At 44.7% G+C, this 27,939-nt stretch overlaps 2 protein-coding genes and 1 long non-coding RNA gene across 3 annotated transcripts; 2 read left to right on the forward strand and 1 right to left on the reverse strand.

Moving 5' to 3' along the window:
• The first annotated feature begins 67 nt into the window (after positions 1-67).
• LOC6538364 (neuroendocrine convertase 2) lies at positions 68-16,738 on the forward strand. Its single transcript, XM_002098852.3, has 12 exons — positions 68-698; positions 10,531-10,638; positions 11,485-11,755; positions 11,847-11,884; positions 12,346-12,422; positions 12,792-12,880; positions 13,418-13,593; positions 13,667-13,980; positions 14,219-14,452; positions 14,522-14,686; positions 14,754-14,871; positions 14,927-16,738. Exons 1-12 carry the CDS (start codon positions 486-488, stop codon positions 15,086-15,088), a joined length of 1,965 nt encoding a protein of 654 aa, XP_002098888.1. The 5' UTR covers positions 68-485; the 3' UTR covers positions 15,089-16,738.
• LOC120321750 lies at positions 11,485-12,806 on the reverse strand. Its single transcript, XR_005561467.1, has 3 exons — positions 12,730-12,806; positions 12,292-12,678; positions 11,485-12,234 (listed from the first exon to the last, which is right to left on the reverse strand). It is a non-coding gene; the product is annotated as an uncharacterized LOC120321750 (long non-coding RNA).
• A 4,234-nt stretch (positions 16,739-20,972) lies between the features above and the next one.
• LOC6538365 lies at positions 20,973-22,010 on the forward strand. Its single transcript, XM_002098853.2, has 2 exons — positions 20,973-21,036; positions 21,215-22,010. Exons 1-2 carry the CDS (start codon positions 21,022-21,024, stop codon positions 21,935-21,937), a joined length of 738 nt encoding a protein of 245 aa, XP_002098889.1. The 5' UTR covers positions 20,973-21,021; the 3' UTR covers positions 21,938-22,010.
• The last annotated feature ends 5,929 nt before the right edge of the window (positions 22,011-27,939 follow it).

Consider the following 27,939-nt stretch of genomic DNA (forward strand, 5'->3'; position numbering starts at 1 on the left):
CTTTCGCACCCGCTTTGGCGCCTGGCGGACATTCATAATGGCGTCCGTCGGTACCGCTGGCGAACAGTACTCAGCGCGCAGCGCCCCAGTGAAGTTCGTGGCAGCGCACAAAGAACCCAGCTAAAGTACATAAAATAAAACAGAACTCCAGGCGGAAGGAAAGCACAACAAGCTCCAGAGAAGGAGCTACAAATACACAATAAAGAAAACAAATTGCAAACCACAACAAAAGGATACTTTGCCAGCCGAGCAACTTGATCCTGGGCACCCAATTCGCGTGGCCAATTCTGAAATAAAAACGCAGGGTGTGCAGTGGAGCGCGTCCTTTATTTTCGTCAGCACATCGGTATCCTGCCAACGAAAGAAAGAAAAAAACCCCAAAGGACGCCCCACGCACTCATCGTTTGTAAGGGCTGCCAGAGTTGCCCCATCGCCGCCAGGAGCCAGGAGGAACCCGCAGGACCAAGGCGTCCAATCTGAATTCCATGGCAGCAGCCACATGTAGCTGGCTGTTGGCCCCATTCCTGCTCCTCCACTGGGCCACTGCAGGAGCGGGCGGCGGAGCAGGCGGATTGGGAGCGGGACTGAGCGGCCCCTCCGTATTCACCAGCTCCTTCCTGGTGCGCTTCCGGCGCGGAGTGGACAACGCGTTTGCCCATGATGTGGCCGACAAGTACGGCTTCGACAACCTAGGCCCGGTAAGTGGATTGTGCGAAAAATCAATTATTATATTGCCGACGGCCGGCTTGGTGGGTCGCTACCACTTTTGGTTGCTTCTACCAAGTTGCCAGCGTTTTGGGTTCACATGCTGCACTGTCGGGCGCGTGTCAGGCGTTAATTGCGATTGCTCGCGGGGTGTCTGGGTGTCCTAGTGCTTGAGTGTCCTAATGTGTTTGGTTGTGTGTTTGTGTGCCAGGAGCGTGCTCGGAATGCCAAAGGCAGCTTTTGGCCAGCTGGCAAGCGGCAAAGTTTTTGGGGCTTGTGGCATTGGCCAACTTCCGTCGGCAGAGCGGAGTTTCCGTTGCATACCGCCAGGCGCAAATTTGCGCATTGCATGCTGAAAAGCCATTGCATTCGAGCCAAGGTCAGAGTGGCGAAAATAAACCTGCCCACACACGGGGTAAATAACACCATAGTAGGTCAGTAATTTACAGTCTGACCTGTCATTCTTGGCCATTACTCCTCAGATTATGTGGAATTTTTAAATAATTTCGAAGCGCAGGAATAAAGATTGACAACTAAAAGCCATTATCATTTATTTATGGATAATGATTATATCTGCTTATTACGAAATCATTCCTCTTGTAATTCCTTGTGCAACGACTTTCCTTGTGAGAACTTTCGCTTTCCTGTCACTGCAGGAATCTGCAATCCTGACAGCCTGGCGATTCGCAGCGATAAACCCTCTTATGGGTTTGTCATCCGTCAAAATAATGCATAACCGTTGCCCAATTCTGTCAGCACTTGACAGCTATGACGCGCACTTGTTGCACGCACTGGGATTAGGTCAATAATTCACTCGGGGAATTCAGGATTAATGCGAATTCAAGAGCTGGAACGGACGCAATTAATTAGGGGCATCAATAACCAGTAGAGTGCCGGCGATGAGATTGAGATTGAGGGCATCGGAAGAGGGGACTACATAATGCTGGCGCTAAATCCAATTAACTCTCCTATTCCTTGGTAATCCGATATCCAGTCGGCACCTGAGGCCCCGGCTCGTTGTTTTCTTTCCTGGCGAATGGAGAGAGGTCCTTGTTATCCGATGGCTTCATTGCGACATCGATGCTGTTTGCAATGGCGCAATCTCATCTGCCCCCATCGCAGCCAAAAGCTGATTGCATGCCGCAGTTGCCATGGACACTGCTCTCGCATTGCACAGGCGAACGTACATACAGGTTCTGGGAAAAAGGACTAATTGCGTCGGAATGTTTTCCTTTGCAAGCGAAACACGAGCAGAAGTCTGTGCAATTTCAGCGACTAATTCCTTTCGATTTGCTTCATACCCGTAGAGACAATCTTTTTCCGGAGAATTTCCAGTCTAATTATGTAGCTTCGTAATTATTGATTTTTTACCCACTCAATTGCCTATAATAATCCCATCAGAGCTAAGAGATTTTCCTGTTCGATGTTTTTAAAAATAGCCCCCGATTTAATTACAAATTGCAGCCTGTTGGCATTTCGCCTCCGGACTTCGAACTCGTTTTTAGATAATTGCCCAGAAATCCCATGCTCTGTGTGGGTGTGGTCCTCGTAATAAAATTGCGGCACATGTATCAAAAAACCAAAAAAAAAAAACCGAAAAAAAAAGAAGGAAACAACGAAAAAACCTAACTCGAATGAAATCTGTTGCTCCTACGTCAAACGCTATCGCCGAGCACAAATCAAAATGTATCCCAAACCAAAAGTGAGTGCTTACCCAGGGCAAACTCACTGTTGCTCCCATTCCAATCGATATTGCGTATACGCCGCATCTTATCTGCGGGACTTTGACAATGAGTGTGTTTAGATTTTATTGCCTTTGATGTTACGACCTTATCGGCAGTAAAACGTTAGATTCAGTCAGCTATTGCCGTACAAATCTAAATAAATCCCGATCCCGCGTTGAATGTAATTGCTGCCCTGAAACTCAAATGGGGCACGCTGTGTGGCGAAAAGAAAGCGAAAGTCAATTTCTTGCTCAAGTAAATACATATGCTTCCTCACTGCCCACGCAGGATTTGTGCCCACGCCGTTGGCGGAGTTTAATACCAGCAGCTCTCTGCAGTTTCGTGCCCCGTGTTTGGCCAAGAATAATTTCCAAACTTGGCTAATGCCACAAAGCGACTAGTCTGTGCGTTGGGTTTAAGTTTTACCTACGACCGGACCGAAAGCCTTTGTGCATGCATAGTGGTGTGTCTGCCTGGTTTGTGTGTGTGTACCAACTTTAAAAGCCAACAAACTCACCTGTCATTGAGCCAACCCCAACACCCCTCTCCCATCCATTTGAGCCGCTTGTCTTCGTTGTGGGGCTGTGAGCCAAATCCTTGCATAAAGCGTTAAGTCAGGACTCCAGTTGACGTGGCCAACGGCAACAGGCGTTAGTTGTTTGCTGGTGTTGCTGGTGTTGCTGGTTTGCTGTTTGAAAAGCCCTTCTAAGTCCCAAGAACATCACCAACAATGGTGATTGCAACAGCAAAAGCAGATTATTACAGCAACGTTTATGGGCATAGAAAAAGATATCAGCAAAGTTCTTACGATTTTTTCGAATTAAAAGATAGTACTTTATAAGGCGGAAAGCCATTTATGAGGGATATTAAATGTTTGTGCAATAATAAATAAAAAAATTCATCCTTTAATGTGGTATAACTCAAAGGCGTTTTAAAATCCTGTCTGAGTCCTTAATATGCGGAGTATGTAGCTTCCTTTCAGATGTCCTTATTTCGTGTAATTCACTCTCCACACACATTGCAAGTATTTGCTTTCCTTAAGCTTGTCCCAGATAATCAGGAGTTCCTGAAATGTCAACGCTCATCTACTATGCATAGTTTCATACTGCTAAGCCATAGTTTTCTCATAAATTATGCAAGAGTGTTGTGACCTTATTAAGATGCCAGAGCGTACACGTAGATGAAGTGCATATTTTCAACCTAATAAGTTTCTCTTTGCCACAAAAAACCAAACCGTATTTTGTTGCTTTTTGGCGGGTTAGAGTTGAGCTGCAAAGACAAATGTGGAAATGACTTTGCGGTCTGACATCGGCACATTCGTCTCCGTTTGCTTATCGCTGGCTGTTTTCCTTTCATTTATTATGCCAAATGAAAAACGAGTTTACAAATTCGGTGGTCGCTGGCCCAGATGGTTAGATGGTTGCAAATTAAAGGCACGGACATTTGTAACCCAAGGCTAGCAGCATATGTTGGCAAATACAAGACAAACAATGGAGGCGCACTCCGATTCCAATGAATGTCGCTGGACAAACAGAGACGCAGTTGGAGTTCAAGATGCCGAGCCTTTGGAAAAAGGTTGGCTCCATCGCCCCAAAAACCACAGGCACACACGCCACCCACTTGCACATACACACACACACACACACACACACACACACACACTGGCACACAATCACGAGCCACCACGGCGCACACAATGCCTTATCACGTATACGCAGTGTTGCGGCCCGAGTCCAGGCGCATTATTTATTTATTTTTATTTTTAGCCCTGGAAAGCAGCTCGATGGTTGGCCGGACAAAGGCTGGCTATTGTAGGGACCAGATGACAACAATTTCTCACAGATGGAAGATTTATGACTATTAATGCAGTAATTGGCTCTGAATAGTTTTGCCGTTTGCTTTTTTCATGTTGCCAACGGCATTTCTGGTTGAAGAACTAAAAATAATTTCGAAAGCAAGTACACTGCCTTAAATTGTAACAGGATATATGCATTTGAAGCCATGGCAAATTTATGCTGCTGTTTATGACACACACTTGCAGCGGTTTATGGGCAGGACTGCATGCAAGAGGTTTAACGTGCAGCAACTGAGAGTGATGCCTTGTGTAAATATTGCAAGTGGTTGAAGAGAAGGGTAATTTATATCTTTTTGAAAGGATTTATATAAGCGAAATCTGAGCGAAACTGGCTTCAAAGGCCAAACAGAATAAGTAATGTATATGGAAAGTCACTATAGAGTCGCAGTGAGGTACCGGAGGCAACTCGTGGTCCTTTGTCAGGTTTACTTTCAATTTTGATCACACTAACAGGTTGACATTGGCTCAACAAAATTACCAAAGTTACCTTAACTTTTTACTTTTCCCCTGCGAAAATGTGACGACGGAAGCCCAACATCTGGTAAATATTTGCCAGCTTTTCGTTTGCATTTGGGAATATTGTGTTACGGAACCCACTGTCTGCCCCTGAACATATCATTTGACAAATGAGTTTTAAACTATAAATATAATAGCAAGAGAATGGCTGCGATTTCACAGGGCTCTAATGCTAATTAGAAAGTTTTCGGGTCTCGCTTAAACGAGGTCACACAAAAAGTAGAACCGAACTTTAACTAGTTTAGCCCGGTGTCTGCTTAACTTTTCTCGATGTTATTCGCAGGGCTATGAATTCATTTGATGGAGGCGAAAGTAGGGTGGCACTAAATATAGACATGCTGTAAACAAGATGCCGGGCTCAGCGTGGATCAGCTCCCATAATGGAACCAATGGACCGTGCTCCTGGGCCCGCACAGTTGTCTTAGTTGGACAGGTGTCGCTAATGCACACATCACTGCTTCTCCTACGCCTGCTCTTTCTCTGATCCTGCGAGCATCCTTTGCGAGCATCCTTGGCTGTCGGGTCTGCCACTGTGGCTAAACAATTTAATAAATCAACACTTGAGCCAAAGTTTTGTCAAATATTTTGCCCTCAACCAAAAGGAAAGTGCTTCGAGAGCCACAAAAAGTGAAAACCGAGGCGCAAGCACAAAGACCAAACGTGCCGCTTGCTCTTTGTAAATAATTAAAAAAGTTTTCAATGCCTCACTCCCGAAATGTCTGCAGTTGATAAACGAGTGTGTGAATAACACACAATACATAATTACATTTTTATTTTAAACGTTCTGGCTTTTGCGTGTGCACTCCCCCAAAATGTCAAAGGTCAGTGGGTAAAAGTTTTGTTTGCCACGCGGCAAATTTCATTCCGATAAAATTAGATGAATATCTTGAAATTTAATTAGCCAACTGCCAGCTGGCGTGGCTGCCAAGACTGCCCACTCCGTAAAGTGCCGAGCTGGCACTGTGTGCGCTTTGAGAAATCGCTCATACGCAGTGTCTGCCCAGCGATGGCATGTCAATGTCAACAGAGCGCTCCAGATAATTATGTTGTGTGCTGGCGGCCAAGCTGCCTTTGCCCTGCTCCGAATAGAAAAGCGTCTTAAGGGCTTACTACCATTGCGCCGCTTTCAATTACGCTGGCCTTACAATTTGACCCAGTTTAAGCTGCCCAGTTTAAGTCAGAACGCAATTTCCTGAGCAGTCGCCGTTTAAATTCATTTAATATATATGGCAATGGTCGAAGTTTAATGCAATTTGTACTTGTGTTTAACCATTGATCCAGCCAGCAAATCAAATGCCATAATCACGGGCACATGGCAGGAGCCTCAATCAAAGCTTATTAGTCGAGTTGTGCGCAGCTGTTTGTCTTTGCCGTTTCCTTTGTCGCCGCATCCTGCTGAATTATTCACGAGTCCTGTGCCAGGACACTCATTTGCATTTCTCCAATTCGCCACCTGCCATCGAGGTCTTCTAATTTTAAGGCTGTGCAAATTTGCATGCCATTTATTGACGACTGGATTTGTGTGGATCGCCAAGCTGTCAATCCAAACACGCTTATTTGCATTGTTTTGGCGCAGCACAAAGACAGGCAAGTTTTTTGCGTATTTTTCAATTGAATAAAAGTGCCACTCTTGACAGTTTGGGGGGAAAACACTTGATGAGGACTTTTCTCTATACCAGCACGATAAAATGCTATCATTTAGGACTCCGTTTCAGCAGTCTGCACAAGTGATTTTCGCTTGTAGCGATAATTTATGCAAACACAATAGTGCAGTAATACATATTCCTATTATTGATTGACTGATTGATTAGTTGCGAGAATGACAGGAAGGGCGACTATTTTTCCTAATTAGCGCAGTTGCACTGGAAACACATTTATCACGTGGTAACCCGACTGTTATCTATATTATGTGTGTGCCAGTAGTTATTGACGGCTAATGCCACTAGAAAAGTTGGTCACCTTCTGATAAAGTGACTGCGGCTGTCCTTGATAAACGCCTGCTTCTGACGTTGGTTGGTTAACTAAACCGAGCCATTTCGGCCAACTGAGTGTACAAATTGATGAATGGTTATTCCTCGGGGCTTTCAATATTGGGAAACAAATAAAATGCGACGATTGCGTAATGGCTTTTATCGGAGATGAATCGCTTACGCTATTCGCATAATCTGTTGCCTACTTTTCTGCGGATCTGGAAGGCTGAGAATGCGGCATTGGATTCCTCTATGTTTTCAATTCTTTTTTTTGGAGGAAAGTATTGAATATAGCCGCCAGTATTTTTAGATTAAGTATGCTAATGCATGCAAATAACAAATTTATAGCGCAGGATGTTACAATAATGCGTATTTTGTTTACAAGGAAGCTGTACACTCTCCTTGTAAGGCAAACATTTTCAGGACATTGAAAACTAAATATTTTATCAGCTCTTGCGTAGGAATTTAAAAGCAATTCTGTTTGCTCAACTTGTTGAATGTCCACCATTGTGTACTGTTGGCAGCTGACCGAGCAAGAATTCGATTAAGGTAAACAAAGGAAGCTATATTAACAACTTAAAGTCAACACAAACGCCCATTCCAAATGCCCCATTGGCCCATTGTTGTATGCTATTTTTGCAGGCACTGTGAAATATCTGCTGCACATAAATACATGGCTGTATATGCGTATGTACGAGGGAAGCTGTCATGTACAGCACAACTGATGATATTTCAGCTTTTTCAGCGGGTTTTTCATTTACCTTGCATGGATTCGCACGGGGCGAGTGAAAATCCATAAATTTCTGATGTTGACGGGCCAAGAGAGATGACGTGTCATGGCGCGGACGAGTTGTGGCCACGACCCGGCTACAAAGACGCCCACACCGAAATCCCTTGGTCGTGATGTAACTACACAGCTGTTGTCCTGTCGAGCAACAAGTGTTGTAGTGGTAGTGCCGAAGATGCCAACGGCTTCTCGTTAATAAATTTGCCATTTAAATGCGGCAGCCAACTAATTATAGACACCATTTTGGCAGGCTGAGGAATGAGCAATGTGTCTCAAACACAGACAGACACAGCACTCATGTGAGCTTTTGGCCAACTTTTGCGTGTGGGTGGTGTTGAGCTTGAATAACTCACACACAACGGACACATACGGGCGCACACTGAGCGAAAAGGGGGGTGGCGAACAGCTGCCATTTGCCACGAAGCTGTCCTTACTTTATTTTAGCCCCGTTATCACCCCGTGTGACACATTATATTTATAATGGCGAGCCCTGCACACAGACACAATGGCAGCTATATTGCTACATTAGACGTCCTGCTTTGTTGCTCTTAATATCTGTGTTCAGCTCCACCCACATAAATCCTACTGACTGAAGGTTTTGTTTTTACTTTGACTTTCACTTGGCAGTTGGGAGTGTTGGGAAGCGGCATACCATATGCTATGCTTATGAAGAAAAATCTGCAAATTATGCGGGACATCTAAAAATATGCCAGCAATTTAGCGGCATGTGGTCAAATGTCCGCCAGATTAGTTAACTCACATTGTTTATTTGTGTGCGGTGTGCGTTCAAGAGCGCCCACTGTGCGTATACGCAATCGTTATCTATCTCTATTTTTTTTGTAAGCTGGCAACATACTTAGGAAGTCCATTAAACTGGCTAGTATAGGCCAAAGAATCCAACTGGCCAGCTGTTGCAGTACCCATTGAGTAATTTACACACAAATTAACAGGGCATAAAAATAGACAAACTCAAACCGTCTGTGGAGGACCGTGATTGACAGCAGTCAACGGATTGATGGCCCTCAAGTTACGCGCCTTGCCGTTGTTTTCCCGCTTACTTATGCGCGGCACTTGGCGCCTAAGTAAACCACTGAACCACTGGTGTTTGAATCCACCCCGCCAATATTGCTCCACTTGGGTGGAGCCATTTATTGACTGGCTGACGTGGCTGGCTACGAATTTATCAATTTATGACTGAAAGTCTGTAAATGAATGCCGAATTTCTGTCGCATAATTTGGGAAATGCTTGTGATAGATGTCAGGGTTTTAAGTTTGTGTTTGGGCTTCATAAATCAGGAACATTAAGGCGCGACCCAACAAATATTTTGCAAATATAAATTTCTATTATTTTGAGCACCAATATAACACTATTTTCTCATTAAATATATTTTAGTACCTTATTGTTGGTATTCCACATATAAAGATCTATTATCTTTAGCATGAACACTCAACTATTTTCTCATAAAGTAAATTTTAGTACCTCATTGTTAGTAGAAATTAATTACATCCATTGATTTTCCGCCTTTGAAAGGGCTCCCATTTCGTTTGTTAATTTAACTTGAAATTCATTAAACGCTTCCAACGTTTACTTAGAATTACGCATTTTTCACTGATCAAAGAAATTTCTGCTATTCCTGCAACCCTTTCCGCGCACCTTTATTCCTTGCCGACCAAAGTGTTGAAGCTGAATTGAAAGTGTGCAGACAGCGGTCAGAAAAGCCATAAATGCCGAAACGCGAAAGGAGTGAAAGGAGTGAAAGCATTCTTCTGGCTCAATTTGCTCACCCAAATGTCCTTATTCATATTTAATGCTGCTGCGAAGCGGACGAGAATCCTTAAAAAGGCCGCGTGGGCGGGTTTTGCATAAGCTCACGTTGATGGAACTCCGATGGTTGGAAAAAACCTTTGTTTAGTCAGTTACTACTGGCTGGGTTAAGGCAATTACCCACGTGTGCTTACCGCTGCTGCCGGCGGGAAGCCCATCAAGTCGACATCCTTATAATTTGCGGCTGGCTTGGTTAATGAGGCGTGTTTTAAAAATAGATTCACAGTCGGGCTTATTTGGCTGGCAAATTGATGGGTATTGTCATCGCCGCTCCCCACTGATGCCGTTTTATTGATGCGCATTTGCGCGAATTATGAATTGATAGCAATGGCACTCAACGCCGCACAGCTGCTAATTAATCACGATGTAAGCCTGAATTATGCAGGACGCCAGTCGCCCGGCCATCTCCGGCCATCCGTCCAAAAGGGCAAAGTTATATAACGCCCAGCAGCTGGCCAAATGCCATTCGGGTCTCCGATGGCTTAGAGATGAGCAACATGTTGCAGGCGGCGGATCAAAATCGTACACTTAGGGAAATAGTGATAGAAACAAAGTATAATAAATTCCTCCTCCTACTTTAAATGGTATTTACAAGTACTTAGAAAGAAAATCGTTGGCTTTCGAAGTTGCAACTTATATAAATCTGTAATCTTGATAAGAGACCATTTTGCCAGCGTGTAGGCCTAAAATAGTGGCCCATTTCCCAAGGGCGGCCTGCCATTGGCCAAGTGAAAGTGGGTTTGGCCCGAAGGCTCGGCACGTATCGTGTGGAAACTCGAGATCCCGTTCACAAAAATTGCAGTGGGGAAAAACGGAAAATTACTGGCTCAGTCTTGGCTCTACTGGCTCTGCTGGCACTCAATTTACCAAAGCCAATTAATGATGATGATGTTGGAGTTGCTGCTCCTGCAGCAGATGATGATTATGACTGGCAATTTAGAGCACAATTATGGCCACACCACCCACCACCGAACATCAACCAACAGCCATCAGAATGTGTGAGGAATGGCTGGGGCCAAACTCAATTAGAGCGCAATTACGGGTCACGCTTCTAGGCACAACACAAGCAGAGAATTAATGTGTTTTTCTCAATTAAAATGCCACGTCTCTAATAAAATGTTCTCTTGCACTGCTTGGACTCCTTACAGCTGGTCGGCGCCGATGGACACGAGTATCATTTCAAGCACCGGACCCTTCCACATGCCCGCACCAGGCGAAGTCTGACGCACACACGGGCCCTTAAGAGCCATCCGGCGGTGAGTACAAGTGGAAACTTTGCGAGGGGTGGGGGGAGGGGAAATGCAGAAAATTCGCATCAAGGTCGAAAGGGAAACTGGCACACTTGCTGTTAGTTGGGGCGCAAATAAGGTAGGAACGTGCTCAATGCAATGGCTTGGAATACAGACAGACACAGAAATAACTATTAATGGGGTAGTTGGCAATTTTTCCACATTGATTTCATATTACTATTCCGGACTCTTCTGGAAAAATAATATTTTCGTTTTCATGATACTTCACTTGGGAATGTAAATCATTTTGTAAAACTGCCCATTGATTATCCCAGTATTCTACTCGTTTTTTTCATTTAATACAAAATACTTTTCCCATAAACTCCCAGTAAACGGCAAACAGGAATCACAATCAGCTTGTAACAATGTGCCTGCTTTCTCGCACCAATGTCAAATGCCAGAGTTCATTGCAAGCTCCCAAAATAGTTTGCACCGGACATTGTTTGCCGTTCTGCATAACGGACATCGATTGCATTGCGTGCGGCTGTGCGTCCATTTGGCCAACGGAGTGGAACGTGCCAATAGGCCATAGTCGATAATCAGGGTGCAGAATGAATGCACACACAAGGTGCATGGAGTGGGTGTGTGGGTGTTGGAAGGACAATATGGAAATTGGCATGCAAACAAGGTCGTTTCGCTTCTGTTCACAGCTGTTTGCACAGCTTTGGATTGGAACGCGTACGCATAACAATGACCCGCATGCTGTGGAGTTCGGCTTGTGTGACAGATGGCCCATCAGCGTAACCCCATTTTTGTGGTTACCACGCCAAACGTTAACACTAATGGCCTCTCCACCCCCCCTCTCTTTCGCAGGTGCATACGGCCGTGCAACAGCCGGGTTTCAAGCGGGTTAAACGAGGCCTGCGACCGGCGGTGCCCGCCATTCACGGCATGAAGTTCGACCTGAAAGTGGGCGAGGCCAATCGGATTGACGAGGAGCCCACTGACCCCTACTTTCCCATGCAGTGGTACCTCAAGAACACGGGCCAGAATGGCGGCAAAGTCAGGCTGGATCTGAATGTACAGGCTGCATGGGCGCAGGGCATCACCGGAAAGAATGTTACGACTGCCATCATGGATGATGGTGAGTATTTTCGGAAATGAAAATAAAAATTCAATCTACCAGTTTATTATCCTACACTTTTACACTTTATTGCGGCGTTTTCTCTGCCCAGGCGTGGACTACATGCATCCGGATCTGAAATTCAATTATGTGAGTATAATCCACACGCGCAATGGCTGCAAAGCCCTTTTAAATGGCACTAGCGAGCATTTAATTAAATTTTGGCTGACTGCACATATCGGTTGCCAATGAGGAATTATTCATGGCCAAATAGCCAACAGTTGTTGTGGCTCTATGTCTGCAATTTAATTTATCTGTGGAGCTGCTCCACAACGGACTGTTGAAATCCCTAATGTGCATAATAGTAAAAGTTGGCAGGAAATTGAAGCTAAAAGCTTAAACTTTTCCTGACACTAAAACTTTCCACCATCATTATTATTGTCAAAGTGCTTATCTGCCATGCATATGCAAGCGGGTCGAGTGAGTTGAGTTGAGGTGGTCTGCTTCCGAAAATAAATTGAATAATTTTCCCAAAAGCTACAACAAAACCCACTTACCGCACACACACGTGTGAGCTCGCATTTAATCTGGTTACATCTGCTCATTTCCAGAATGCCGAGGCCAGTTATGACTTCAGCAGTAACGATCCCTTTCCATATCCCCGATACACCGACGACTGGTTCAACAGGTAAGTGGTTGCGAATGGGCAAAGCTATCGATTTTGGGCCCAAAAATGTCTTCGACAGCCAACTGGAATGTTGAAGAGGATAATTTGTTTGTGCCATACGATTTGAATGGAATGTCCAAGTTGATGGGTTAAGCTGCCTTTGTCTTTGTGCTCGCAAAGAAAACTTTGACTAATTAAAAGGCAGTTGCGAAATTAATGGCTCTTTTCACTTGAGACTGGAGCTCCAGTCACTTGATAGTTTGTCAGCTTATGGGCACTGCTTAATGCAGAGAAAGATAGAGAGAGTACTTTTTATTAAGCTGCTTACCTGCAGGATGCTGAGTAAATGATTAACCCCATCTCATCCTCGACCGCTACTACATTTTTCAGCCATGGAACTCGTTGTGCCGGCGAAGTGGCTGCTGCCAGAGATAATGGAATTTGCGGCGTTGGCGTTGCTTATGACAGCAAAATCGCAGGTAAGTGGCTTTGCCAGAATATCCGCTGAATAAATATACATATGCGTGTATATAACAGCGACACCTTCGAGGTCCTGACCTCCAAAGTTTTCGGGCGTATAAATCGCATTACGCATACGCAGCGTAATCCGCGAAAAGACGGGGTGAATCAATTGTCAGCTTCAGTCATGTACATATGTGATATCCAAAGTGTAAAGTTCATGGGGCGCGTTCCATCATTGTAAATTGAGCTTCGATAAAATGTGATTTTTACATGAAATGGAAGATATTTTTCCTCTTGGAATGGGGAGGCAACAAGTGCGGTCACAAATCCAGCCGCGTTATCTGTCAATATTTTTTATCGCTCGCCAGGGAGAAATCATGTGAAAAATCGGGAAAAATTTCGAACAGCCACAGACGGCGCTGGGAAATGCACTGCAATGTTTACGATTGCCATAAAGCGACAAGTGAAAGTGGACGGTGTGGCGGGGATCGTATAAATATTGATTTATAATTTCCGCCATTAGATTTAATGCATACTTATCGCCCGCTCCGCAGGCATTCGCATGCTGGATCAGCCGTACATGACGGACCTAATCGAGGCCAACTCCATGGGCCACGAGCCGCACAAAATCCACATCTACAGCGCCTCCTGGGGTCCCACCGATGATGGCAAGACCGTGGATGGTCCCCGGAATGCCACCATGCGCGCGATAGTCCAGGGCGTCAATGAGGTACGCTTGAGCTGAGGAAGAGGAGGTACAGTTTTTTTTGGAATTTATGGCTAATCTTTCACGCCACCCGCAGGGACGAAATGGCCTGGGCAACATCTATGTTTGGGCATCCGGCGACGGCGGCGAGGAGGATGACTGCAACTGCGACGGCTACGCCGCCTCCATGTGGACCATATCCATTAACAGTGCCATTAACGATGGCCAGAACGCCCACTACGACGAGAGCTGCAGCTCCACGCTGGCGTCCACATTCAGCAACGGAGCCAAGGACCCCAACACGGGCGTTGCCACCACGGACCTCTATGGCAAGTGCACGACCACCCACTCGGGCACCAGTGCGGCGGCGCCCGAAGCAGCGGGCGTCTTTGCCCTGGCCTTGGAGGCCAAGTGAGTAATCCTCGCCTTCGCCCCTCTGATTGATACACTCGAAAGTATTGGTGTCCATATTTAAGTTTATTTTATGCCATTTTAATGGTAATTATCAGAACACAGCCTGATGATAAGGTCGAATTTAAAATCAACTCTTTGATAACAAACAAGGGAGTACCATTTTTTTGAGTGTATTTATTTTGTGTCACTTTATGAATTTATGCTAATCCCTCTTAAACCCACACTCCTTTGGCAGTCCGCAGCTGACTTGGCGGGACATACAGCATCTGACGGTGCTGACATCGAAGCGCAACTCGCTGTTCGATGCCAAGAACCGATTCCACTGGACAATGAACGGCGTGGGCCTGGAGTTCAATCACCTATTCGGGTTCGGAGTGCTGGACGCCGGCGCCATGGTCACACTATCCAAGCAGTGGCATGCAGTGCCACCACGCTATCATTGCGAGGCGGGCGAGCTCACCCAGCCGCAGTGAGTATATCCTGGACTACTTCTAGGCTTAAGTCGGCTTATCCTTTTTGTCCTCTAAAAATAACGCAGAGCCATTGTTATGGGTCGTTCGCTCTTCTGGGAGATCAAAACGGATGCCTGCAAGGGCAGCGACACGGAGGTCAACTATTTGGAACATGTACAGGCAGTGATCTCGGCAAATGCCTCACGACGCGGCGATCTGGAGCTCTTCCTTACATCGCCAATGGGCACTAAGTAAGTGAATTAATAAAAACATTTATAAAATGCATGATTATAATATTTTATAATCATTACTCCACAGATCCATGATCCTGTCGAGGCGCGCCAACGACGATGACCACCGCGATGGCTTCACCAAATGGCCCTTCATGACCACTCACTCGTGGGGCGAGTATCCGCAGGGAACCTGGAAACTGGAGGTAGTATATAAATTGCCTATATATAGTTGGCATATCTAAATGAATCCGCCCACAGGCTCGCTTCAATTCGCCACAAACGCGACATGGCAATCTGCTGGAGTGGTCCTTGGTACTACATGGCACCAAGGAGGCGCCCTACCGCACCCTGCATCCCTCGTCGCCGCACTCCAAGCTGGCCATTGTGAAGAAGGCGCACGAGGACAAGAAGATGAAGTAGGGCGGAGAGGGTCGCGCAGAGGGTCAGAGGTCAGGTCCAGATAAACATCCGCGTAGCGACGTCCATTAGGCAGCTTGGCGTTTTATCAACGAGTTTAGTGTGAGGTTCAATAAAAGTGCTGGCTGTGTTTTATTTTGGAATAGGATTGATTGAGATTAAACATTTGATTTTGATTGTGTTTATTCCTTTGTGTAACTTCTAATATTTGCCATTCGTGATTTGTGTTGGATCTGTAGAACTGAAAGTTCATTTAAGCAGGGGATGTACTCTTATAATTTCTGTTTGTGTAATTAGTTTTCTTATTTGGTGAGCTAAGCGCCCAGGGTGCCACAAAATCACTTAATTCGCTGTTTAAACTATTTCTGGAAATTGCAAAAGCGCACATTTACCACAGTAGAACAGATTTATCGAAATTCTGCACTCGACACCATAATCCGTTGAGTGTCCTAGCAAACTCTGTAGTCGATATCAAAGGCAAAAAACCACAAGATAAGAGCATAGAAAACAGGTATAGCAGGTATATTTGAATGCGTAGCAGGACTAGGAGCAGGCGGGGAATAGAGATATAAAATAAAACTAGAACAAAGAAAACAGGATAAACCATATGTAAATGTGTAATATCTATATGTATGCATACCCTATCTTTAACTGCGTCCTATGCTGTAGACTTATAACTCTTTCTAGTATAAAATACAAACTAAACAAAGTATTTACACGTATTTTAAAGCTATGTCCTTTGTTTTCCATCCTCTATATATATATATATATATACACGAATATACCTACATACATGCATATACATATGTACTTAAAGGATACTTAGCAAAAACATAAAATGTTAATCCCATTACTGCGGAAAAAGTTTGTCGCTTAACTTTAGTTGCGAGCCGAAATCTGCTTTAATTTGGATACAACTCGTACGTGTAAAATGCATTTACATACATAGTTTTCCTTTCAGTTTCTTTCGGGGGCCAAAAAAAACCACAACATAGTAACATTAATTGCGTGAAACCAAACTCACGATTGTAACGTAAAACGGAGCGTGTGTTATGAAGTAAAAATACATAAACAAATGTTAAAGTACAAGTGCATAAACCTAAACGGTGAGCAGAGAGATACAGATACGGATTGTTTTACCTAGTCTAATAACTGAGATACAGCGCATTGTTAAAGTTTACCGATAATGTGCGAGAGGAATAAAAAATTATATATATATACACAGAACCATATATGAAGTACATACATGTGTAATTATTAATCAAAAACCACATAAAGAGATGGCGGCAGCAACTGTGGAATAACCATTATATACATACACCGAATATTTAACTATATATATATGCATAAATGTATGATACGTATATATATAAACCACAAAATAAAAGCAAGGAGTATCTAATGTGGCCGTTAAGTTGATTTTTGATGTTGTAGATACAAAGATACAAAGAAGTAGCACCAATAGTTGCACCCTACCACCCAAAATTATAGAAAGATGTGTGAATGCTAATGCAAAACCGATATTTGATTGCAAATTTAATCATTTCCTATAGCACTCAATTTGCTTTTGTCTTTTGGTGCGGTTTTGTCATTTCCATGTAATTGAACAGAAAGAGAATTTAATTTTGTAAATAAAAGTTAAGAAAAAACGGATTCAAGTTGTTTAGATTGGGAAATGGGTACAACGTGTGGTCTTCATGGTGAATTCTAACTTTTATAATAACATAACCTGAAGGAGAAATTAAACTCCGAGATAATCCTTGAAATATTAGATTCCACTAAGGATCGAATTTCTTATATTTAGTATGTAGTTTTTCTTTCAGTGTACTGGAGGAAACTTTCAAAGCTCATCCAATGGCTTTCTACACAATTTGTTTGTGTTCAGGAAACTCTACAAAAAGTTTCCAGCAAGCTTTTTAAGACTTTCACTACCGAAAGCTTTTAAGGCGAAGACTTTCATATGAAGGATATGCTTTTGAGCTTTGTCCACTTGGACCCTGCTGGGGAATTAAATGACCACACTTTATATATATGTATGTACTTTTCCTTAATATTATGAACATCAATTAATTATGGAACACTATTTTCGCCATGTCCCCGACACGCTTTCAAAATATAATTAATGAAAGCCAATTAATATGCCAGAATGAGCATGTGATAGCTGCAGGATTTGGGGTAAAGGGATTACTGTCCTGCTGCGGTTCACTCCACGGAAAAGATATTGAATATGACGCCATATTTGGGAAATATTTCGGTGCCATTTCCTTTCATATATATTTAATTGCGGGTGATTTATAGTTTTCTCACTATCCTAATAATAGCCAGGCCAAATTTGCACTCTTGTGTGAAAAAGGGCAACAGTTTTAATTGTTGACTCAACTAATTGCGCGATATCCGCCCAGAAGTCGCCTCCTTGCCGGGCGTGTCTGTCAGCTTTTTTTTTGTTGCTCCGTTTGCTTGTAGCCGGAAATATTTATTAACTAGAAATTGCATAGCACAACGGCAGCAAGCAGGCCGCAGGAAGGAAGGAAATGGGCAAACATGTGACGCACCCCCAGAAGCAAATACGCATACACATACACAAACTAACACACACAGAAACAGCACAGCGAGTGACTCCATGGCGTATACGCAACGCAACGTGTCGGCTACGTGTTGTTTTTAGGCCTTCATAAATCATCTGGCTGTGGCCATATGATAAATTGTCATACTAATTGTTTTCAGCGTCCAAGACAGGCCGCGTAGAAACGTGGCCACAAGGCAAGGCAGGTCCAACTTTTACTTTATTTCCTTTTTTTAATATTTTAGGGCTTTTACTTGCCCTGTCAAATATCGCCTATCATTTGGCATTTCAATATTGCACTTTTCCAAATGGGGGGCCTCTAGAAATCCCCTTCATTTGAACTTGAACCCAGTGGCAAGCATCAATCATAATTAGCTGGCGATATCATGTGGCCATCGATGGTGTCACGGCGGCCAAGAGCGATTGTGGCAAAAAATGTAACTGGGAAGCTATTTGGTTACATGCCCGGTCAATATGCAAAATGTTACGTTTTTACATGGTAACAAGTTTTTGATTTATGACACGTTAATAGTGACAGCTTGCCCGCTTTTGGGGTCAATTGGGCGTTATCGTCGCAGTCGTGTCGTCTCCCCAGCAAACAGCTTCCAAGAGAGCAACAGGTTTTGGCATCTCTGTTTCGGTTTCTTTTTCAGTTTCTGTAGCTCTTGGCCACTTTCTTTCGAATTGGTGGGTCTTTACGGGGGTCTGTGGTCTTTGCCCTGGTGAGAGCGACTGCGAGAGTGAGAGTGAGACCCAAGTTGGACATGTCTGCGGGACAAAGTGTTTGACACTTTAATGAACTGCCCGGGGTCGCGTGTGTGAGCAGTTCATTAATATTAATGCCCCCGGGCGCTCTGTTTTGGTTTCTTTCTTGCGCCTTGCGAAAGTCGTAGAGCAATTCGCTCTGGGCCAGACACAAATGTCAATTGCCAGCCGGCCGGCCATTAGCTAATATTTGGTAATTGCTCTTTAATTGAGCACCCTGTCTTCGATAGTTCTGTAATGCATACAGACACTAATTGTGCGTAATAACGGTCTGCTGACCGCTAACCGCTGACCTTTGTCCGCTCAGAGATAGGGAACGATTTGTTCCTCTTAATGCTGTCATGATTTGTGTTTTTGGCGCCCCACATAATGGCCATGATTATCTGACGGTAATTGTTGTTGCCGCCTCTGGGGAGTTTGCTGCCTTGGCAGTGGGTGATTGAGTTCGTTTACCACCCCACTGCCATTGCTGTTGATGTCATGATTTATGGCTCAGGTTCCGTGGCACACGTGCCCTACAAAATTTTAATTAACAAAAGCATCAGCTCTGCTCTTACTGCCTTTGCCACTACCACTCCCACTTACGCCCTCAAACTGGCCAATCACGGCGATTGGTACTATAAATAAATCTTATCATCCTACGACTTTTGACGTTGCCAAATTGTTACTTTCATTGTTTGGTCTTAGTTCTGTTTGTCTTCTGTGCAAAGATAAATAGTAAACAAGGGGCCCATCACCAGAACAACGAACTGCGGAAACAACAGGAATCCCGGCAACCTAGACGAACTGATACCTTCTATGGGACAGGTCTCTGGCCTCGGGACAGTTTATTTACTTACGAACACGCTGCCTTTTGCGGGTGTCATTGTCAATAGGCTGATAGGTTTTACTGCTCCTTGGAAAACTTTGCCCGTAAACGCACCTTATACCCCCGCGACCCACGACCATGACTCCTGCCTGGCAACAAATTAAATGAATTCGTCGGTGCCAATGGGCAAAATGATTAAATTAGAAGAGCGTTTTGCTCGAGTCCCCCTTGAGGCCGTTTGCAGGATTTCATTTGGCCTTTAACAAATTATGCATATTTATAAATGTAAATGCCGGCCACTGGCCATTTGGATGCGGAGTTGCCCACGTTTGGATGAGACTGGGGATGATGAGCAGCCGTCGGCAGCTGTAGCCATCCCTGATGTATGACTACTCATTATGCGCATAAATGGATATTGTTGGGGCCTGGCCGAGAAGCCTGTTGCTTCTGGCCATTGCTCCACTGCCTGCCTGTCTTCCAGCCTGATGGAATGTTCTGGTGATTTAGGCCTATAAATCTCAGCCACACAATATCGTGCACTGAGAGGAAAACGCACAATATTAGTTTAATTAAATATTCCCATGATAAACTTTGCTATTGATTATATACCACCATGTTATAATGATAACTGAAGAAACTTTGCACAGTTAGATATGCAAGCATTGTTGACATTCATCAAATTTGTTGCCGTGTGCATCTTAACTGGTTTATGTTGGATTCAATTGGTAGCTCTGTCGCTCTTCAGACCGCCTTATCAACTAGAGCACATCGTCAGCATCTGCACACACATATCCACTCATCCACCCATCCACAAACACACACCTAACCACCCACAGATAAACACTCTGGAGATTTATGTGAAACAATCAGAGCAATTAACTGGCCCAGTCGAAGGAAGCCGTTTTGCCTGTGAATCTGAGTGTGTGCCTGTGTCTATTTATTGTTAAATATTGTTTATGCAATGTTTGTGTCTGTTTCTGTTTCTGTACCTGTGTCTTGCTATACCTTGTATGCCTAATTGAAGGCGTTTGTTGTTGGCTAGAAACCAGGAAACCCAATGCTCGGATAAACAGCAGCAATGTGTGAGGATTACGGACGGACATTTCTTGGCCGACTTGGGGAATATTCCAGTATTGGTTGAGTCCACAGAAACACTGCACTGTGCGGCCAAAAACCACAATTGCTGTCGATGCCCAAGCGATGACTGACGATATTGATGGACTCGACACTACGATGGGGTTGAAAGAGAGCTTCAAACCGAGTTCATAACCTGCCGCAAAAGATGCAAATCGCAATCGCCCGGCTAATTAATTAATTATGCATATTTTGCATCGTTTTTTGTGGTAAGTAAGCGGCTTTGATGTTCGTCCGCCCAAACACGAGTAGTTCCGCAGATTTATGTAAGACAAGCAACGCCCTAAGGTTGCATGGTCTGGTTGAAAAAAAAAAGAAACTGGTTCCGTGCGGTATCCCCATTTCCCGTAACCCGTAACTTGAGACGGGGTTTTGTGTCAACGCTTAAAAGCTCATTTATCTCTGATTAACTGTTGGCAATGTGCGAAGTTCGATGGGTTGCAGCATCCGAAGATGAAACGGAAACCGATGCGATTCCGATCCCGATAGCCAAGTCAAATCAAAAAACGCTGCCACATTGCAGGCCCATCATTTGTCATATTTCCAATTTCCCATTCCGCAAGCTTGTATAAATACCATCGGAATGCAAACATCGAACGTCAGTTAGCAAACTAAACGAGTGGTAAACAGATCCTCCGCACTAGACATCAAAAATATCTGCTCAAGATGCGTGGATTTCTGGTGAGAAATTTAAAGCTAAGAATAGTGAAATACATTAAACAAGTCAACAGGAATATAAGTGCAACATAAGCCAAAGTGAACTAAATTAAAGAAGTTTTGAAATTCGTTTATCCAGTTTATTAATTAAGAAATATATCATGTAACTACTTTGTAACTGAGATAATTTTCTAAATTCCAGTTACTTTTCCTCATTGCTTCTGCTTCGGCAGCCAAATTGGGCTATAATTATCAAGCTGCGGCTGGCGACCGTCGTTTTGCAGGACTCATCGATGCGGAGGCCACCGGATTTAGCTCCACATCCACGCAGCAGCAGCAGCAGCAGCATCAGCAACCGGAGCTTGTGCAGCAGAATACGCAACAACAGATTCCAGCTGCTGCGGATGAGTTTAGCAAGGAGTTTTACACCTACGCTGCGCCCGAGGAGGAGTTTGCGGATCGCGAGGCCACCGAGCACATTGCCAGCATGCTGAAACGCAATCTCCGCGTGCTGTTCATCAAGTCGCCGGAACACCAAGGTCTCACCAACGCAGCCCTCCAGTTGGCCAAACAGGCCAGCGAGCAGCGAACGGCCATCTATGTGCTCAGCAAGCAGGCGGATGTGGCCCAGTTGGCCCAGCGGCTGGCCAATGAGAATCAGGCCCAGAGTCACAAGCCGGAGGTGCACTTCGTCAAGTATCGCACCCCGGAGGACGCGGTGCGTGCCCAGCAGCTCATCCAGCAGCAGTTCGACTCCTTGGGCGGCAGCTCTCGCAGCTCGGACGAGGGCGTCGCACCTGTTTTGGACTTCAGCTCTGCACCGGCTGCCATCAACGTTCAGGAGCAGAATGAGGCCCAAAATCAGGTGCAGGCCGTCACTCCCCTCACAAAGTATTTGCCAGCGGCGTTGCTGCGCAGAAAGTAGTTGAATATGTATATTATTGATTGTAGTTATTTAAGAGCTAGTTGTATACCCTTAGAAATACAAAGAAAAGAAACATAGCGCCCACATACTTTTAAATATGTCCAAGGACCCCTAATCAGAACTTTGAAGTCACCAGAGATTTCAGTGTGTGGACACATATTAACAGCTTAACGAACGGAAAACTTATGATTCACTGAAGTTTGCCCTTTTTGCGCTGCTAAATTGAGAGAAAAGGAAAATAAACTTAAATGCCATTGACAGACTTCCAACCACGAACAGTGACAGCTTTAACATGAAACCTTAAAGGCGATTATCATGCAAAAACCAAGATGCAGCAAGGGGCAGGAACCAGCTGTTTCCCTCCCAGCCACTTCCTGGCCACTCAAGAGCATCCTCCCCTCATCATCCACCATCCACCAACCAACCGCCGAGCATTATGGCTGGAGGCCAGAGGGATCCTGTCATGTGCCTTACTGCTCCTTACACCGCTTTCCTTTGCGAGGACGACAACGAGACTCTGATTCCTATCTCGCATGTTTCTGTCATATTTCATATTTTAAGTGCCCTCGGGCAGATGGCAACCAGACCCCCATACTCATGAATAATTTAATAATATAATAATAATTTCGAGTATTGAAAACAATTTACAGTTTCCCAAGCCCAAGGGCCGCAGGGTCAAGGATTGATAAAATATAAAATATGTGCCATCGTTACGGCTAATTAGAGGGCCATTCAGCAGCGGCGACTGGCAGGTGGAATAGGTAAAAATACAGAGGGGGCTAGACTTGAATTCTAAATGCCCGCCTCTCTATTTATAGCCAAGAAATTTCCTGTTCTCCAGGTTTCCTTTTAGAGCCGCACACACCCATGGAGAAAGAGATCTCCTTACACATCCTCGGGTTTCCTTCTCCGTGTATTTAGACGGATTCAATAACAATTGCCGTGGGTCCTGGCATTAGCTATGTATGCGGTGGCGTAATTTCCAGGGAACGCGATATAGCAGCACACAAAAGTAGGAAAATAGGAGCGGAGTGCTCGTAGAAATAAAATGTTCGAGATATAAAATGAAGTGCCAACAAAATGTCTGCCATTTGGCCCGGTACTTTGGGTCAACGACTATATTGTCTATATCGGATTAAAGCGTAATTCTTATTCAATTAATACAAATGACTGCTGCCGGTTGGTCGGTCAGCTCAGCTCGACGGTTATAACTTGCAGCCAAAAGGGAGAAAGGGAATTTTCGTTTCAGCTTGCTTTTGCAATTTAATTAAACAAACAGTTGGCGCTGCGGTTTAGGGGCAGCAGCAATATTGGCCATGGGGAAAAGTAATTTGCTGGGACAACAGCAACTACAATCGAATGCTGCAAAAATTGCCAAGTGCCGACGTGTTGCCGACAGCTCTCTAATCCTTTGTGAAAAATTGTTATCGTTTTGGGGCGGAGCTCTAAATTTAATTGTCCTGCGGGGGTTGAGGCTCACTTAGCGCGCCTGCCCGTGTTGCATATCGATTATTTTTAATTGCTCTTTGACATATCCCCATTCCCCATTACCCATGCCGTCCTTGGGGACATCTAAACGTGTAATTAGTTTGGCATGTGGGTTGGGGTTTTAAAGCACCCCCAAGGATGAAAAATCCATTCGAAAGGCAGCATTTAAGCCGCATTAAAGCCAACAAAGGACAACAGGCATCCGGCCATGCGTGCCAAGCAGTTGGCGTGTCCTGTCAGTCGCTGCTTATGTCGTTAATGTGCCGAAAGCCTTGCCAGTGAAAGCGCAAAAAGTGCGAAATGGAAACCGAATCGAAATGAAAGGCAATGCCGAAAACGAAAGGAAACAAAAAGTAAACGAAACGAAACGAAATATAGTAAAACCAGAAATCGCCAGGTCGCCACATCATTCATTTTGGCCAGCGGAAAAGTAATGAAAAACTCCCATAAAACTTGAAGTGCTCGTAAAGAGGCAATAAGTTAAAATAGTGCTGCCTACTTTCAGGCCGCGTGAATGATTTGTTGACGTGGCATACGCGTGCATACGTGAGGACCAGCCGCTTACAAGGTGTGTGTGAGTGATTGCCAGTGTGTGTGTCACATCGCAGCCAATTAATCCGGCTGAAAGGAAAGACGCGACGAAGGCGTCCAAAAGAAGCGTGGTCAAAAGCCGCAGCTGAGCTGCGATGCTTGTGTTTGGAACGCCCAGGCACCGTAAACAAAGAACACTGAAAGAAAAAATTCACTTAGGAAAGAAAAAAGCAAACGTAGACTAAAGCGTACCGTTTAAAAGTACCAAGTACTTGAACACCTAATATTAGTTATTATTGGTAAAAGTATATAAAGGTTGTTGTAAGCATTCGCTTAGCCCTCTCACTAGTTTTTCCAAGTGTAAGTTCTCTGTGATGTGTGGCTGGCTTAGTAGGGCTATCCTTCTGTTGACCAGGTGTCCTGGCAGAAACAGGAGGCCGCTGTGCCTATCATTATCCCTTTTGTTTTCGGGCGAGCAATTTGCTGGTGCAGAAGGGTGAGATTTCCATTTCTATGCCCGACCATTTCCAACCTGATTGCCGACATGACAGTCAACCTCGAGACAATTAGCTTTTCCCTCGAAATAGCTTCGTTAATGCCTTAATTCGAAAGCACAGGAGCCACTCATGAAACATTCACAAGTGAGTTGGCAAACGGAGATCACAATCGCCAACGAATTATCGACTACAATCCGGATTCCGATTTGACTGGCCAGTCAATCATAAATCGCGCCCCGCTGCGGCTGTGGGTTTTGGGTGTGGGTTTTACTGGTTTTGGTTTGGTTTGGCCTAATTTGCTTGCCAACCAACCACTTGACTGCCGGCAGTCGACAAGTCCCGAAACTCAATTGAACCGCAATTTCCAAATCGCACCCTAATATACGTAATAAAAGGGCGCAGGATGGGGGAGCGGATCTTAGACAGTTTCCAGCCCGCAAGTCGCAATGCAAATGGGTGTGCCCTTTAGGGGCGTCTCTGAAAAGGGGAGTGCCTTCGCCCACCACCCACCATCCACCACCCATCAAGGCCGTACTCAGCCGCAGACAGCGCCCAACCGAAAGGCAGCACAAAACGGAAATGAAACTTATTAAAAGATTTGGATCTAATCGATTTTCGTCCTTTCACGCCGAAATGAACTTTGCCGTTGTTCGGCTCGCTTTTCGCTTTTAGCTTTTCTAGTTCCTAGCTTTCTGGCATTAAAGTGAGCCCCTGCCACAGCTCTCCTCAAAACTACTCCCCATCTCCCCCTTTGTGTTGACCAGCCATAAATTTAATTGAAAACCAAACTGCTCGGACTGTCTGTCTGTGACAGAGTCTACATACACATATGCACACATATATTGGCAACTGCACATGTGCACATTTGTATCTGTGTTTGCTCAGCCACTCGTGTGCTAGTGACTTTTACTAAATTTGATTTGCCAGTCCTGCTGCAAATTTAACTGCAACTTTGCGGAAAGGACGTGCCGGGAGCAGAGCTGAGCGAGCACCTCGGTGCACGCGAGACAAATGCGATTTAAAGTAATTTGAATACCGAATGGATTGTGTGCACTTATCGACACACACACTCACATTCGTTTTAACATCGACATTTGCGCACACAGCGAGGAATATATATTACTTATTCATATGCGTGGCATATGCTGCAAAGTAATATTTTTGGATACCAACAAAATGTTACAATACTTTAGCAATGAAATGGGAAACGAGTGATGCGATATTTATTGGCTTTACTTCATTTGTTTTAAGTGAGCTTTTGGTTTTCAACCTTTTTTAAAGTAATAAATAAGTAAGTTTATATGTTATATGATTCATTTTGTTACGGTGCATCCAAGCCACCCTCAGGTGCTGGAAGTTTGGCCAACTGGCAGGTTAAACAGCCACGCCCGGCCAAGCGAAGAGCATCAATTGTCTATCTGACCATGGCGAACTTGGGGCCAACTGGTTGGGGCATTGCGGGCCAGACTCTCGCAAGGAGCACAGCATCGATGTAACGCTGCGTTATTGAAATCGCCCAAGCAGCAAAAGCGTTTGGGTGCACTCAAGCGAGCACTTGCACTCGTATTCGCATTCACATTCGCATTCACACCCATACTCACACCCACACAGGCGCAGAGCACGTGCGAGCGTAACTCAACCGTTAGGCAGCCATAACCGTGGCAGTTAGGAGCAATTGCATTTTTATTTGCATTAGCATACCTATCCGGGCAGTTAATTAACACACACACACAGTGCCGCAAAAAGTCAACGCATTTGCATTTAACAAAACGACGGCTAAAGGCTAAAGGCCTGTTGGAAATCAAGAGCCGGCCATTGAATGGTAAATTAAGTGCCAATCAGGCTGGAAACGTATCGTGCTCTCTTCAATGTGGCATTAATTTTTAACGGTTTTTATTGACTTGTTGCCGTTTGCCTTGTGCTCGTTTTATATGTCAGTCAGTGTGCTCATCATTTTGCCCCGAATCGAATCCGATTTCGTGTATATAATTAAGGATAAATGGGCAACAAGCCGCAGCTGTGCTTTTCCGTTTACCCAATCATTTCTTGCTGGCATCGACAGAAACCATAGATGGTGGCCAAAAAAGGAAATCGAGACTCAGCCGCATCAATTTTTGCGAAATTTATCATTGAAAAAATCTGGCTTACTTTTATTTAATTGATATCGTTACTCTCGCATATTAATTGATGTAAAAAAAGGTCAGGATTTTGCTATTACTTCTGCATTTTAAATACCCACGTGATTCAACATAATTCACATCGCTACAGGTGAAACTCGCTAGCTTGTGTAATCTAGTTAGCAAGTCCTTTCACACAAGTTGCCCCCCCTCCCCGCAATTAACAAGCATTACGTATACGCCTCGTGTGACAGGAGTGTGATTGAATCGATTCATGCATCCAATGACTAGACAAGCGCTTGCCTATTATAGATAGTGTTAAGAGCGATGGGGCCGACAATTTGCATATATAATACGTATGCTGTCTGCCATATACCATATATGTGGGTAAATGTCGGTCGTGTGTCGCGTTAAGATTCCCGCTTAGCCGCATTAACGTCATTCAAGATGCGCGTCTAAGCCGCCATCGCCATGCACGACTGCATGCGTTGCTCACACATGAACAGCGAATTGTTGCTGATTTTGGCTCCTGCTTCTGCTCCTGCTCCTTCTGCAGCTCCTGCTTTAGATCCTTTTCCATCTGCGCAAATGGCATACATACACACAATACTCGAGCGATGTCGCCGTCATTTGGCCGTGTTGAACACGTATTCAACACATGTTCCGCACATGAAGGTGGTGGTGGTGGTGCTGGTGGTGGTTGGTGGAGCCTTGCACATTCACATTCGAATGCCAATATGACTGGGGGCTGCATCCTGCCGCTGCAGGAAGTCTGAAGTCAGTTTGTAAAGCTCGAGCTGGAAAACCAGAAGCCAACCATTGCCTTTCAATCCACTCGCTTTCGTTCGCTCCTTCTGGCTTTCTGCTGTTGTACATTTATTTTGTGTTCCGAGCCCCAGTGGCAGTTTGATTTTTTTTTAGCTCCCTTTGCTGTGCAACTTGTGCTTTGTTCGATTTCAATTACTACAAATGATTTCTCCATGTGTTCGCTGACTCTTTCGGTTTCTATGGTCCGCTCCTCGGGGCCTCGAATCCCTCATAGTTCACCGAAAGCCTTCGGGCTGGCCATATCCGCCCCGCCGCCCCCTCAGCACTTGATTTTCATTGACTTTGCACCTCTGCGCTTTTCCGTTGCCTTTTTTCGATTCATCCAGCTCGAACTGCTACCAATTTGGGTTGCACATGGCCGGTCGAGGCTTAATAAATTACCTGGAAGCAACTTGTTTACTTTTATGTTGAAAATCAGAAACTTTGTCCCTTTGGCCATTAAGTTAAATTGTGTGTGGCCTGAGTGTGAGTGTGTGTGCGTTTGTGTTTCTGTTTTTCGGTATATCCGAGCGTGGCATCAAAACTTCCCCCGGCCCGCTGA

The sequence above is a fragment of the Drosophila yakuba genome, chromosome 3R, assembly GCF_016746365.2.
Source record: "Drosophila yakuba strain Tai18E2 chromosome 3R, Prin_Dyak_Tai18E2_2.1, whole genome shotgun sequence".
NCBI classification, from domain to species: Eukaryota; Metazoa; Arthropoda; class Insecta; order Diptera; family Drosophilidae; genus Drosophila; species Drosophila yakuba.

Bases quoted from the DNA above. Each gene is read 5' to 3' on its own strand.
- LOC6538364 (XM_002098852.3), top strand. From the start codon at position 486: ATGGCAGCAGCCACATGTAGCTGGCTGTTGGCCCCATTCCTGCTCCTC. The intron at 699-10,530 runs GTAAGTGGATTG...GACTCCTTACAG, and splicing joins GCTTCGACAACCTAGGCCCG to CTGGTCGGCGCCGATGGACA. The intron at 14,687-14,753 runs GTAAGTGAATTA...ATTACTCCACAG, and splicing joins ACATCGCCAATGGGCACTAA to ATCCATGATCCTGTCGAGGC.